Source organism: Hypomesus transpacificus, chromosome 6 (genome assembly GCF_021917145.1).
Source record: "Hypomesus transpacificus isolate Combined female chromosome 6, fHypTra1, whole genome shotgun sequence".
Classification (NCBI taxonomy): domain Eukaryota; kingdom Metazoa; phylum Chordata; class Actinopteri; order Osmeriformes; family Osmeridae; genus Hypomesus; species Hypomesus transpacificus.
In genome coordinates, this window is record NC_061065.1 from 11503358 (window position 1) to 11519039 (window position 15682).

Sequence of the window (15682 nt, forward strand, 5' to 3'; positions counted from 1 at the left end):
TTCCAGCCTGACTGACACATTGCCAGGTTGGAAGAAAATGGCGATGATTAAGATGATGATACGTGCTTGTGTGTGTGTAGGTCCTGCAAACTTTATCAAGCTATCAGGCCATTGGCTTAAAAACAGGATGTTTCTGGCTGTCACCGTAGCCACAGTGACGGGTGGTCAGCCTTCACAGAAAAAGTTCTCTCTCTATATCGCTCAGGGTTTCCTTCTTCTCTCCATGGGGTTAGGTCCCCAACCTTGTGTCTACAGCTGCCCACCAAGGAGTAACCATGATAGCTGCCTGATCAGAATAACTTAAATCAAAATAATGACTTTCTGCCCTACATCCTCTCATCTCATATCCTCTTCTCTCATTTCCTCTTTCACTCTCATTTTCTAGTTCTTTTCATCGTCTAACTGTTCCCCTCTCTCACCCATTAGAGTCACTTCAGTGTTGTCAAAATGAAGAGTATCAAACTTTAAACTTTGCGTCCATATGTTTCCGTGTTTGCTTGTGTGTGTTCTGAAAGGGTGTGCCCGGTCCCAGGGCTTGTTCTTACAGTATTGATTTTGCTGTCCTTGACCCCCACCACGACAGAGTCGAGACAAATAGGCCAATATTACTCCATTGGAAACAAGGCAGCATCAATGTATAACTTTACCACTGATAGTGGTGCCAGAATGGCTGTCTTATACACAGTCCTGGACCTGGATCGTGGCTGGAGGAACACTCTGGAAGGACTTGCAGGAATGACTCACCATCAGCCAGGTTAGGAGTATATATCTGGGAGAGTGATTACATGACTTGGCATGATGTCCATGGAGCATGACTGGAAATGTGGACTTCATTTGTATGTGTTTGCGTGTGTGTGTGTGGGTGCCCACTCTGTACGTGAAGTGTGTTTTTGTTAGTTTTTTTACCCATGCCATAGATGTATCACTGACACTCAGTGACGGAGCCCAGAGCATGTGGACACAATTGTGTATGTGGGTGTGTATGTGTGTGGGCTGTCAGTGTGTATGTGGGTGTGTATGTGTGTGGGCTGTCAGTGTGTATGAATGAGGTGTTGGGTGAGGTAGCAGATAGGAATGTCCATGTGTGGGGGGACAGTGTGAGGTGGAGGATGAGATCGGGTGTTGGGACCAGTTTGAAGGTACGTGCGTTAGTGTGTGTTTGTGTGTGTTGTGTGTGTCTGTGTGTGTGTGAAAGAGGGAGAGAGAGAGTGTGTGTGCTCATGTGTTCAGGTTGCATATTTTTGGAATCCTCTTTGACAACTGGATGTGGACACTTGAAGGATTTGTGTGTGTGTTTATTTGTGAGTGTGTGTGTGTGTGCGCGCGTGGGTTTCCAGCCAGACAAGGCACCAGGAAAGCTGTCCCCGTCTTGGCTGGGGCTGAGACCCTGTATCAGGGGTCAGTGGCCCACAGTGGCCCCTCTTCCTTTGGACACACCGACAAACACACACACACACACACACACACACACACACACACACACAGATGGACCCCCACTAGAACTACTGGCTCCAGGAAGAAGTCTTCAAATGAGGGAGCAGGAAGAAACATAACTGGGACTGCCACCCACAGACACACACACACACTCACACACTCACACGCAATCATCATATTTTTCTTCATCATCGTCATCATCATCAGCAGAGGCGCCGTTAAGAATTTTGGGCCCCATGAAAAGATTGCAACTCCGCTTTTTCATTCAACACAGCGTGTTAAGGCCGTCCAGTAGTGAGTCGTCTGTCTTACTTCTCCCCCCACTTTGACGCCCCTGATTATCCTTATTATCATCATCAGATGCTACTTCATCACCAGCAGGAACCTCACACTCAGTTTGTACATTCAAACTATGCAATGCTGACATGTTTTTTTCCTTTGTGGGTGTATGTGTGTGTTGGGGGGGGGGGGGGTCAGCATTTATCTAACATAATTAAGAAACAAAGCCAATCAATGGCAGATCACAGTGCCAGTGTGTTGTGTGCTGTGTGTGCATTTGTGTGTGTGTGTGTGTGTGTCTGGGGGGTTAGTGTTTGTTGTTCACTCACAGACATTCTCCATGCTTATCTGAACAGGTAGTTATCAGGGCAGATCAATGTTAGTGTGCTGACAGCAGGTCTGTCTGCAGCTACGTGTGTCAGCTGTCCTCCAGACCTGACTCTTGCTACCTGAGCTCAGTCAGCACCAATACTGAATTCTTGCACTAGGTGTACCTCTTCATCATCTTCCCTATCTTCATCACACGCACACGACGATGGGTGTAGTTCTGTAGTAAAGCATTTCAGGAGCTCAAAAGGTTGTAGGTACATATCCCTCCCTGCTTCTTGCTTTGTATAAAAGTGTCTGCTCAACTACACAGATTTTTATATAAAACAATTAGTTTTAATCTCTGTGAGATGGGAACCTTTGGGTTGGACCATCACACAGTGTGTTTTTTTTTGTCCAATGACTGTGTGTGTATGTGTGCATGTTATGCCAAGCTATCTATGTTTGTGGAGGAGGTCTGTTTGACCAGTTAAGGTCAGGCTGTGGAGACACCTGGGCTTCAGCGGTTCACACACACAGACATACACACACACACACGTACACACACACACACACACACAAACTTCTTCAGCTAGAAGTTTGACTTAGACTAAATAATTAACTCAGTACTCAAGCTATAGGTTCGGTCACACTCTGAAGAGAAAAGTAAATAAACGTTCAGCACCCCATCATTAGCATAAATTATTCAGTGTTATATTACAAACACCTATTTATAAACATATAATTTTTAAGAGTATTATTAATAATTAACAGCACATTAATGCATGGCAACTCCTTGTATTTCAAATTTGCCCTGTCTCTTTGTAACTGAATTAAATTGACCTGATAGGTTTGCTCTGGTAGGGGTACTTCCTCATCACCTGACTGTAATATAACCTCTCAACCTGTCATGTGATTCTCAGGGTTCACAGGCAGACCAATAGAAAATTAGACTCATCTGATTGACAGCCTGCTTCTGCTCCTTCTCCCTTAACCTACCATTTTATATTGCATGATCCTCTGTAGTAAGTTACGTAGGTGTGTGTTTGTGTGTAGGCTCCATTAAGTGGTGTATTTTTAGTGTTGGAAACTCAGGGATCCCAGGACCTCTCCCAATGATAAGCCATGGCCAAAGTCCGCTAGCCTAGGCCTAGAAAGCAAACACTACACAAACACACACACACATGCACAAGATCGTACACACACACTTGGTTCCGCACACACTCTCACACTCACATGGCTGATAACACGATAATGATGAGGCTCAGTGGCGACACGATGTGGCTGGCAGTGGGGAGTTGTGCGTGTATCCATGTGTTTGTGTGTGTGCATGTGTGCATGTGTGTGTGTTTGTAAAGTGAGGTTACAGAGAGTGCCAAGGTAGGGGTGATTTGGGTCAGGTGGAGGTGAAGTGGAATCCTCAAAACAATCGATTGTGGTGTCATCGAGAGGGTAGCGGGGGGTCAACCAGGGTTCACCAAGACAGGAGGGTAGAGGAGAGCAGGCTGAGGTTCGAGACTAGCATGAGTCTACAGAGGCAGAGAGAGAGAGACAGAGAGAGAGAGAAGGAGAGAGAGAGGAGGCAGAGAGAAAGAGTAGGCAGAGAGACAGAAGAAGAGAGGGGAGGACAGAAGGAGAAACAAAAAATAAGGATTTCTTTATTTAAGGACTTCTTGGAAAACTGTGTATCGTCTTACCGTATACTCAGAGTCTCACCCCCCCCCATAACCCCCCCCCCCCCCCCCCCATCACATCATGGTGAAAGACAGCAACAACAGGAGCAGGAAGCCTTGGAGAGCAGGAAGCCTCAATCCAGAGACAGCTGGGGACGCGCAACTACAATAAGAGAATAATTATAATTTTTTGCAGAGAGAGAAAGAGAGCGAGAGAGAGAATGATCAAAAAGACAGAGAAAGGTGGAATAGAGGGTGATAGAGAAAGGAGCCAAAGGAAAGAGAGAAAGACGAAGAGTCGAAAGAGAGAGGGGGAAACATGGGAAATAAGAAAAGAGAGGTAAAGAGATAACTAGTGAGAGAGAAAGATAGAGAAGATGGGGGAAAGAGGTTGAAAAGGGGAAGAAAAAAGATAGAGGGATAGGGAAAAGAGGGAGACAGAAAAAGCAAAAGAGAAAGAAAGAGACAGATAGAAAGAGAGGGAGAGAAAAAGAAAGAGAGAGATGAAGAAAGAAAGAAGTAGAAAAGAACGGAAAAAAGAAACGTTGAAGCCTCCGAAGGATCAGTGGAAACAAAAGGGCTCCACACTCTTCTCTTATCTGTCTGTGTCCTTATCCAGGGCTGGCTCTGTTAGTGTAACCCCCCCCCCCCCCCACACACACACACACACACACACTTCTCTCCCTCATCCCTGCTCCCCTTCTCTCTCCCCCCCCCCCCCCCCCCTCTCATGGCGGAGCCCCTTATCAGACCAGGCTGACGTCAGGGACTGGAGGTCCGGGGGGCCGGAGACGGAGGCTGATAGCACCTCAGAGACGGCCTCCGCCAGGCTGTGGGAACCTGGGGCTGGGCCCGTGGTGACCCGACAACCTTGCACGTCCACCGCTCACACAAATACGCACACACCAAGGCACGAAGAAGAAAGTGTGTTGCATGTCCACACACTCATTGACAAACTCATTCATCCTGACAGGCATGCACACAAACACGCATCCATGTATCTGCACAAAAACACACACACACAATATAGTTAACCAGAACCATTCCATTATTTCTTTCATATGTTATTGTCTTTCTCTGTAAGTGTCTGTGTTTGTCTGTTTATTATGGGGTAATCATAATTTATCCAAATAGAAAGTACATGAATGGTAACACAAAATAGAAGATGTTTATTGTATTATCTATGGTCAGCTTCACATCTCGTCTCTGATGCTTGTCACTGTTACATTCAGCCATCTTGTGCCAGAGAAACTCCTTGCATGATGTGACAGTTGACCTTTATCAAACTTTAATTAACGTCATGGAACTTTACTGAACTTTATTTAAAAACTGTGTTTAACTGAACTAAATGTCACAGAGAAGCCCTCTTCACCTCTAAACTGATCCTCAGAGTTCAAACTCTCCACCCTGCAATCAGGAATCGCACGAGTCACAGTTACAACCCCACATGATAAATACGCAACTTTATTACATAACTGGCCGTGTAATAAGTATTAAACAGGTCATCATTTAGTGTGATAGGAAAGTGGCTGGGCTTATCCTGTCAGGGTTCAGCCCATGTATCTCCATAAAAGATGGACCAGGGGCCCGCTTCACCCAGAGGGTACATTCATTCAGAGGGGATATTAATTGCTAGAGGTTGGGTTCGGGTTGTGGAGACACTTAGCCCTGGCTAATATACCATTTTAAAATACTGTATAAATGTTTGTATTTGTGTTAGTGTGTAAGTGTGTGTGTGTGTGTGTCAGATGGGGCGACAACAGGTACTTTTTGTTAGAAGAGATGAGATGTAAGGTATACAGGTGGCAAGTTTCACATCATTACTTGCAGGTGTTATTTGTCTCTCAAAACACACACTCACACCATCTTGCATTTCATAAAACCCAATGTACGTAAATCTTGACAGTTATTATTTCAGAAATCACTGTCATATCCAATGAAGCAGAAACCACCCTTCCTGCTTTGACAAAGGCCACAGTGTTTTCTACCTCTCCATGGTCACACTCCCTCCTCTCGCACCAGTGGATCTGAGACTGCAACATCAATCCCTCCTTCCTATCTCCATATTTCTAGATCTTTCTTCGGGTGTGTGAGATGTTTTGGGAGATGAATCTGGTGGGTTGGGGGAGCGGAGACTCGGTTATCAGTGTGTTGTTCCTGATAAGCAGAAAGATTTGTAACGGTTTAGCTGTCTCTCTCTCTCTCTCTCTCTCTCTCTCTCTCTCTCTCTCTCTTTCTCTCTCTCTCTCTCTCTCTCTCTCTCTCTCTCTCTCTCTCTCTCTCTCTCTCTCTTTCTCTCTCTCTTTCTCTCTCTCTCTCTCTCTCTCTCTCTCTCTCTCTCTCTCTCTCTCTCTCACACTTTCTCTCTCTCTCCCTCTCTTTCTCTCTCCCCTCTCTCTTTCCCTTGCTCTCCTCCCTCCTGTCTCTCTCTCTCCTATCTCTCTCTCCCTCTCCTTCTGTCCTGTATCTCTCACCCTCTCTCTATCTCTTCTTTTCTCTCTCTGGACTCTCTATGTCCAGCAGGGAGTAGGAAAAGAAGGATGACCTTGAAAAAGCAGGCAGAGGAGAGAGAGGAAAAGGGTCATGAAAGAGAAGGATGGGCGGATGAGCAGTGTCTGGGAGATGCTCGTTTTCTTCCCTCCCTTCACCTCTCCCTTTACTTCTCTCTCACTCTCTTTGTCAGCCGCTCACTCCCTCGCTTTCCTCAGCGTCTGACGCGTCCTTGGGTGTAAATAACTGACGAAAAAAGGGAGAGAAAGAAGGGAGGAAACCAAAGGAAAGCGGACAGGGGAGGATGGGAAGGGTGAACAAGAGGAGCAGTGTATTTGAATATGTGTGTGTCTGCGTGTGTTGCTTTGAGTGTGTGTTTGCATACGTTTCTGTTTCAGTGTGTGTTTGCATGCGTTACTGTCTATATCTGCATGTGTTACTGCTTGGATTGGACCAATTACTAACACAGTTCACCTCACACACATATGTATGTCCCCTACCTCCTCTGACCCACTCACTGCCTGCTGCATGCACCCTCCTCAACCCCCCACCTCCCTGGCCCCCACCTCCCTGGCCCCCACCTCCCTGGATGATTTGATAAGCAGGGGCCTCCTCAGTCTTTTTAATTGGTCCAGGATAGTTGGAGCGAGCCAGTGCTCTGATCCCCGCATGGCCTCACGCCACAGTAAAGTAAACTGACACAGTGGAAACACTACGCAGGCTGCCCAAACGATCACAGATCACACAACATCAAACCGCAAAGACTGTGTTTGCAGAGCAAAGCCAGTCTGAATCTGCTGCGTGTGTGTGTGTCTTATTTCTCTAGATGAAAGGAATGTGTTCATGCCCCAATACAAGACATGTTTAGTGTTTGGTGTATACGTTTGGTGATTTGTGTTAGAGTGGTTTAAAATTGTGGGGATTTTCAATATGCTGTGTGTGTGGTGTGTGTTTGTGTGTGTTGCTGTGGCGTCTATCGCTTGTGGGGGATCCATCATAGCTTATCATTGTAAGTAAACATGACAGAGTGGACATAACGTCTTGTGCGCCTGCAGACCTGCTATCTAGCCTGAGGCCATATCTGGGATGATGGAGTGATGTGGCTCAAAGCAGCCTTAGTGTGGAGGAGTATACACACACACACATACACAGTACACACAGATACACACAGTATACACAGACACACACACACACTACACACCAACATATATAAAGTACACAAACACATACCCTAGTTGACAGACATACACATGTAAGCATTCAGACACAATAAGAATACACTCATGTTACCTTTAAATCTTGACCATACATCTAACCTCACATAGGAACATTGCCTTTATGTTGCATGAAAAGATGACTTATTGCACCCTCGTTTATACTGACCCCTCAGTGATCATTCATATTCTGTACAGGAATGCATGGCTGGGATTTAGTGGCTGTCTGCTGTCTGCTGAGTATAGAAAACTTGAATGCCTCCATAAACCCTGAAGACAGTGTCATAAAAGTATCTGTGTGGGTGTATTCATTTGTTTCTTTTTGTTTGTGTGTACTATATTTGCATGTGTGTGTAAGTGTCTTTGTGTGTGTATGAGTGTGTGAGTCGTGGAGTCAGTCTCTGTGTAGCCCTTTTTGTTACAACACTTGTTGATAAGAAGAGTAAACTGTGTTCCTACATCATGATCATGTGACAAGCAACACCCAGAGAGAGAGAGAGAGAGAGAGAGAGAGAGAGAGAGAGAGAGAGAGAGAGAGAGAGAGAGAGAGTAGGGGGGAGAGAGAGAGAGAGAGAGTAGGGGGGGGGAGAGAGAAAGAGAGAGCAGGGGAGAGAGAGTCTGCAAAGGCAAACAACAGGTATCATGTGGGTCTTCAGTATATACTGTACATACATACATCCATACATACATGTCTGATTCCATGTCCATTCAGGCACTTTAAATACATGCTCTTAATACACTAATACCTGTACTTATGTCTCTCTCACCTGTCTCTCTCACCACTACTCTGGAAAGCCATCTCACTGTGATGCACTGTAACCTTGCATTGATAACCTTTCGACATTTGCTTAGTTCCCAGGTCAAAGTTCACAGGCTATAGGGCTTTAACTGATTGGTAGATTGACACTAGGTGTTGTGTTATTGGATGGGTTACAGTAGGGTTGCTTGTGTGTACTTGAAAGAGATAGTGTGTGTATGTGTGTGTATGTATGTGCTTTTTAACCAAACAGGTCTCTCTAGACAAATATATTTTGACATGACCACTTCAGACTCCCAGAGACCACCACAGACCACCACAGCCAACTACATACCACTGCGGATAACAGCAGACCACCAAAGAAGCACCACAGACCACCACAGATCCGTAAGGGAGTTTGACTTCCCTCTTCTTCAGCGGTCCTGTTACCTGGGTCTCTCTGGAAGTGCCTCTCCTCCTATTTTCTCCCACTCCTCTTTCCACCCATGCCCTTCTTTTACCCTCTCTCCCTCCCTGTCTTTCTCTTTTAATCTCTCCCCCTCTCTCAGCCTCTTCAACACTGCGTAGAAATCAGTCCCATCTGGCTGTTGATATTGCTAAGTGGCCACTCTACACAAATTCTAACTATGTACAAGTTTAGAATTACTAGTCTGTTGTAAGGGGTTGTGTCTGGTAGCACGTTGTCAATAATAAGCAGTCTTGTAATTGATCACATTAGTTTGTCAGTTTAAATGTGAATAATTTTAAATAAAAGAAAAATGCATCCACCGATGAGAGATTTAATTAAGTCAGTGCACATTTCTAGGAGCAGTAATTATCGGCAGTTTAAAATATATGACAAAATCTCACAGCAAGTTATTTACATGACTCAATGTTACAATAAATTGGCCTACAATATTGCTTCAGTCAGGTTATGTGTGATATATTCTTGCGCCGTTTTTCTTCACAGAATTTGACCTCTCACTGCCATGTGCTTGAAGTTATCTTTGTCTGTAGTCTAAACTGTGAGGATGGGACGTCTGAGCAACATTATTTTAAAACTCTTCCAAGGTTAACATGTCAGCCTTGCCAGTCTCAGACCTTGGTGTGGTCTGTGGATATCATCTTCAGAAGCCATAAGAAGACATGGGGTCATTTAACACTGTCTGGCCCTACTGTACCATGAGGATCTAGATATTTGAACTACGTCTCTTGCTTTTTAAGTATCCCCTTTTTTATCTTCTACTATTTCGTCCTCTAAAGTTTTTTCCTTTCCTCTTTTCTTTTCCACCTTCTCTCTCTTTTTCTGTTTCTCACTCCCTCTCTGTTTCTTTCTTTCTCTCTCTCTCTATCTCTGTTTCTCTCTCTCTCTTGTTCTTGTATTGAGGACATTTGATAACTTGATAATAAAAACCCAAGCACATAATATAGTTTTATGTTATTCATAGGCTCTATCAATCCTTTGTATTGAAGATGATTAAAGAATATTCATCAAACACACACACACACACAGACAGATACACACACATAGATGCTTCATCTGCCCTTTTGTCCTCCTGTTTTCCCTGACTCAACCCTGCTCCTCTCCTGCTACAGTACATAAATCCCTCCCTGCATGTGTGTGTGTGCGCACGTTTATGTGTGTGTGCGTGTGTGTGCAGTGCTTTGATCTCATACTCTATTGCCTCGTAGCAATAATCCTAAAACGCTGCCTCTGTAATGGTACCAAGCTGTTTGTGGGCCCAAGTGGGACGGTACCGTAAAAATTCTAATATCAGAGTATGTGGCCAGGCCAGCTGTATACTGCTGTTATGACCTAGTGGGAAGACAGACAGACAGACTGCGGACCAGGGAGCCAGAGCCACTGACAGGGCCTGTCTGTGGGACGGGACAGGACAAAGTCACATCTTGAAAACATTACTCAGCAAAGAGTCAAAAGTTTACAGGAGCTCATCCATGCTTTGTTTTTGTTCGGGTTGTTTGCTAATAGGGTTGCTTACTGTACTAACTGGTCTTTCTGTCTGTTGTCTGTCAGTGCGTTTGTTTGTCTGTTTGTCTTGTGCGCCTACATGACACCTATAGGAACATTATAAGAAAACAATTTCAACACTAAACCCTACACATTTTAAATAGGTGAGAAATAAACGTATTTAAATTATATGAAAAAAAAAGAAAAGTATTTTCTTCCTCTCTCTTATTTTGCACCAGATACTCCCTCCCAGGGATTCCCAGGGTTTTGCAGACCCCAGATTGGTCCACTGTCCCCTGGGTACTGGCAGTCTGTCAGTCAGACAGGGACTGGAGCTAGCTGTGGATCTTGAAGGGATAGCTCGATGCTTCCCAGAGATCCGGGGCTTCTGCCAACACAAACCCCGCTCTCCACCAAGAACCCCCACAATGCTTTGCTCCAGTCGGGGGGCTTGGTCGTCTAAGTGGGCTGGGGGAGGGACAAAGCGGCGCCATGGCGATTCCTCAGACGGCTTATCTCCTCCTCTCTGCGATAGTGCTGTCAAAATAACTGCCAAGATACATAGCCAGTCAGGAACTGGTTAAACCCTGCACTGTCCAATCAGCAGGCTGGATGGCTGTCTGGCAGCGTGTGTGTGTCTCTCACTCTCTCTTTGTCTCTTTCCACCTTGGAGTGCTCAGGGACCAAGGTTCTACTAGCACACATTATCTCTGTCTTGTAGGCTTCTGTCCTTTCCTCTCTCCCTCTCTCTCTCTCTCTCTCTCTCTCTCTCTCTCTCTCTCTCTCTCTCTCTCTCTCTCTCTCTCTCTCAATCTCTTCTCTCTCGTCCTCTGTTCCACTCCTTTATCACTCTCTCTCTTCTCTCTCTTCGCATATTCTTTTTCTCTTGATCTCTCTCGCCCTCTACCTGCCTGAATCAGACACTCTTTATTTATTCCCATGTATGTGAGAATGGTTTTACAATGAAGCACGTGTCTCAGGACTGTGATCTCATAGCTTTTTATGGAGGATGAAATATGAAAATTGCGTTGGGTTGAAGTTGATGCCTCAAAAACATCACATTTTCATTTAGTCATTTAGCAGATGCACTTATCAAGAGCGACTTACAGTAAGTAGAAGGACATTCCCCCTAGGCAAGTAAAGTGAAGTGCCTTGCCCAGAGGCACAATGTCATTTTTCACAGGCGGAAATCAAACTTCTGATTACGACCCGGATTCCCTAACCGCTCAGCCACCTGACATCCTCTACCTCATCCTCTACATTTATTTATTTCCTGACATCATACTCCATATTGTTCTAATGCTCTTTAATTTGTAACTTGTATACAGTGTCATCTAGCGGCAAAGATTTGTAAAGGATGTGCAATTAAGCTGCACTAACATTTTTAAAGATCAATCGACTTTAAGCCAATACGATAAGCAGACACAGATTCGGCTCCAGATCGAATCGGATGGGCGAGCAGTTGGAATTTTGTGTAGCTCTTTTAGACTGTATAATAAAGGGGGCACGACAATCAATTTGTCTGTTTCATGTTATATCAAAAACTTTTTTACAAGCTAATTTATTATTACAATTTTTCATTTTCACGACGCCTAGACAAGTTTGATTTGGTGAAAAATATTTCGTTACAAAAAAGGTGTTCCCTGACCGGGAATCGAACCCGGGCCGCGGCGGTGAGAGCGCCGAATCCTAACCACTAGACCACCAGGGAGCGCTGGGAAGTCGGTGCCCCATAGTATATATAAATGAAAAACATTTGATGGCGTAATATTTTTCTGTCTGATATGGTAACTTTCACTTTCATTTAGGCGATTAAGCTAGTCCACTTCCAAAAAACATCAGCGGGGCAGGTACACGACGGGATCGTTCGTCAGCCTTTATCTTTGAATTCAGGTAATTTTTGCATGTTTGCAATAAAAAGTTGAAAATGCTAGGTAGTGAACTTTTTAATGCCATCCTACCAGAATGATATGATATAGCCTTAGTGAACTGGCTAGTCATACTAGGCTAGTCATACTGAAAGTCGGCTACACCATTTTCTTTCTCTCAGTTATTGACCGTGTATTCATAACAGAAAGTCGGCCTGATGTGACTTTTTTAAACATTTGCCACGGTGGTACGGTGGCACGGGGACACATAGGCCTACATCTGTTTGACCTTTCACCATTGAAATGCGATGTTTCTGTATTTATTGCAGAGCCAAAATGGGCAAATCCGGGAGATTCTTCCCATTGGTGTTCCAGGACGTTGGGGGGGCAGATGTGATGTTGAATAGCCGCCTAACCAAAAAAGGCTTGACTGAAGTTCACTCACAGGAGCAGGGGGATTTCAACCTGGTTTTCTGTCCAGTAGTTTCTCGATTGGGGACCGATATGGAAGCCCTAATGTTGAAGATTCCATGTGAGAAATCTTGTCTTTCTAATATGAGGATAAGATAAAGAACAAAGTGATTGTGATTTATTGAAGGTAGGGGCGGAAATGGTATAAACTTTGGAGGGCACAATTACATTGACATTTTCTGGAGAGAACATTGTGCTGTAACATATAGCCTACGTTAAACAAAAAAATGCTTATTGTGTGTCCATAATAAGCACAAGTGCCTTCATTTTATTGATATTGAAGGTGATATGGAGACATCTGTATTACAAAATGTTGCTGTGTTTGTTTGATGTGTTCTCCTTTCTCTCTTTTTGACTTATCTCTCTCTCTCTATCCATCTCTGTCTCTCTCTCCCTCATATACACACACACTCCATCTCTTAACCTCCCTCAGCTGGTAAATCAGCGATCCTGGTGGTGTTGCATCACACCTTTGACCCAGACTACATTGTACCTGACAGCAGCAGACATGTGACCCACAGTGATGTCATTCTCACTGTAGACTGTCTGTTCCACAATGCCAAAGAAGGACTCCTGAAATGTTCTCAAAACGACAAAGCTGTTTCTGAGATTCTGAAAAAATGCCAACCTGAGGTAATGTCTCATCCTTATCATTGGATTTCTAGAGAACTCTTTGAGATCCTGTGTAGAAACTAAACTTGAGCAATAGATACAAAATAACTGTCTAGAATACACTTAACGAAAACTGTAGATGCAAGTCATGCGGTGCATCATGCATCATTTTGCAGAAGTGTAAAGGAATATTTTTGGTTCCCGCCAGAGCATGTCATCATGGAGTCTAAAGAGCTTCAGAGTTATGATGTGTGCATGGGTGAGATGCTAAAGCTTTATTGTCCTTTTGGAAAGTCACATTTCAACAAACCCATTTTCATATAGCATATTTTCCAAATTCTTAAAGAAATGTTCAATACCAGTAGGCAGGGCCGGTCCTAGGCATAGGCAACATAGGCAGCCGCATAGGGAGGCATCAAGAGGGGGGTGGCAAATTCCGAAGTTCATCCAATAATTAACCGTCCCGCACCACCAGGGGGGGGGGGGGTCGCTATTCATACATCTCGCCTAGGGCGCCGAGTGTGCTAGGACCGGCACTGCCAGTAGGGACTTCCCTAAAAATGATCTATTACAAGCTCATACAGTTAATGTTTCACAAAGGCTGCACATTTCACAATTTGATTTGTTTTGTAACCAGTGTGATATATTTTTCTTTCTTCAGAACATTATTTCACCTTGGATCCCTGTCTGGTGTTCCACCTTGGTTATGAACATACATGGATATATGAGAAACACACTTGCTTCCATCGTAGGTTCTTCTTGTTTTTTTTTTTACTGATTTGTTTCAGTTGATATTTATTGGACAGGGCGCAATGCCTGAAATGTCGTAACATTGTTTGCATGGTGCGTCATGGCATGTGAATAGACAATGTCAACACAGGAGAAGCCTTCTTTCTCCAGTCAGGGCTTCTGTTACCTTTTAGACATGTTAAATTTAATCGAACTCATTTTTACAAATGTAGTTCTACTCATTCTCAGTCGTTTTTTGTCACCAATATGCTGTTTTCATTGTATTTTACATTGCCAATATTCATTTCTACATATATTGTTACTATAAAAGAAGGGTTTCCATTCCCTCTTGAATAAACATTGGGTTTCCTTTCCCCTGTAGAGATCATGCCGGTGCCCACCCCGACCATGTGGGTGCTCCACCACAACACTTCTCTTCAGACGATGTTGGAGAGTTGGATGTTGGATCTGGCTTGCATGTAGGTTCTATTTTTTATCATCCATTTTAATAAGCTACAATTGTTTTAAAAGATTTACAGATGTCATGTAAACATAGTCTGAAACATTGTCATGTGTATTATTATTTCCTGTAAATATGCATAATTACCTGACCATATGCTTCTGTGAACATTTTGGGGTATTTTAATTGTGTAACTAATGTTTATGTAACTTTCCAATATTTTTAACTTACGTAAACCAAACCGTTTGAAATATGTAAAGCTACACTGAAATCTTTTGGGGTTGGTTGGAGTTAGTTAAATAATTTAAGTGTAATTATTTTCATATGATCAAAATATGTAATTTATTTGTTTTTAGATAATGGATGAAAACAAATGATTGGGATCCAATTGAGGATTGTCACTAACATCTCTTACATTATTAATTTCCCGAAGATGTCTGCAGGGTCTGGACAATGCGTAATCGTCTTGATGGAAAGTCCCAGACTAATCCCACTGAGGAGGAGGAAGAACTCCTTCACAGTCAGGAGTGAACTGTTGCTTTGGAGGGAAAATAAGTTATTTTTATTTAGCGTAATATGTCACAGCATTTTTCAGAAAATGTTTGTTACATTATGTGAAATCATAGATTAACTGTAACATTGCCAATATTCAATGTTGTCTGTTGTGATCTCACTGTTTTATAACTTTGAAATTAAAAAAAGCATATTGGTGTAAAACTAAAAGACTGAGAATGAGTTGTCATTGGTTTATAGCTTCTGTCCTCATGTTACTATTGTGCCCTGAAATAATCAAATACAGTACGTTCATCTTACAAATATATATGTATACTTTAAAACATGAAAGTGGTCTTTTTCAAATCTTTCAACAATATTAGTTACAGTAAATATTAAAAACCCATGTGCTCCACTGAGATGCAGTGATCTCAGTGAGATTTCCTTTGCTCTTCAAGGGAGACCACGTGACTCAACAAAGTTTACAGTCCATTGCATCGAGACAGGCGAAATGACGGGTGCTATTGATCAGTTCATCAAGCGTCTTACTAAGGTGAAGGGTAAAACAAAACGGGAGATAAACCAGGAGGACTATGATTACATTGTGGCTTTCTGTCTGGCTACGACTGACCTCCAGAGTGCTCAGCTGAGAATTCCAGGTAACTATCCTGATACCCTCTCAACCCTAAGCAAGTAGCCCAGTCCTAGATAATTATTGGGGTGTAATTAGATGTACCTGAGATGGTTTTAAAGATTGAGACTAAACTAAGCCTAACTTGATTTGATTCCTCCTCCAGTAACATCTTTTTGCAGGTTAACACAGTCTTAAATTAAACTGTTCATTATCTCCATTATTTCTCTCTCTCTCTCCCACCCTCTCTCAGTTGGTAAACCAGTCATCCTAGTGGTGCTGCATAACACCTTCAACCATAAACACAACAGCACACAT

General features: G+C 43.4%; 1 protein-coding gene and 1 non-coding gene across 3 annotated transcripts; one reads left to right on the forward strand and one right to left on the reverse strand.

The window, feature by feature from the left end:
• Positions 1-11740: 11740 nt before the first annotated feature.
• On the reverse strand, positions 11741-11812 carry trnae-cuc. Its single transcript has one exon. It is a non-coding gene; the product is annotated as a tRNA-Glu (tRNA).
• Positions 11813-11884: 72 nt separating this feature from the next.
• LOC124468729 lies at positions 11885-14964 on the forward strand. 2 transcript variants are annotated; one of them, XM_047021640.1, is made up of 7 exons: positions 11885-11994; positions 12299-12501; positions 12874-13073; positions 13261-13311; positions 13714-13800; positions 14164-14260; positions 14675-14964. In XM_047021640.1, exons 2-7 carry the CDS (start codon positions 12306-12308, stop codon positions 14770-14772), a joined length of 729 nt encoding a protein of 242 aa, XP_046877596.1. In that variant the 5' UTR covers positions 11885-11994; positions 12299-12305; the 3' UTR covers positions 14773-14964. The 2 variants fall into 2 exon arrangements, with proteins under 2 accessions (XP_046877596.1, XP_046877597.1); XM_047021641.1 differs by lacking the exon at positions 13261-13311 and having other exon boundaries at positions 11893-11994.
• Positions 14965-15682: the final 718 nt, after the last annotated feature.

Coding starts and splice junctions, on each gene's coding strand:
- LOC124468729 (XM_047021640.1), top strand. CDS start 12,306: ATGGGCAAATCCGGGAGATTCTTCCCATTGGTGTTCCAGGACGTTGGG. Junction 13,074..13,260: donor TGAAAAAATGCCAACCTGAG/GTAATGTCTCAT, acceptor GGTTCCCGCCAG/AGCATGTCATCATGGAGTCT. Junction 13,801..14,163: donor GAAACACACTTGCTTCCATC/GTAGGTTCTTCT, acceptor TTTCCCCTGTAG/AGATCATGCCGGTGCCCACC.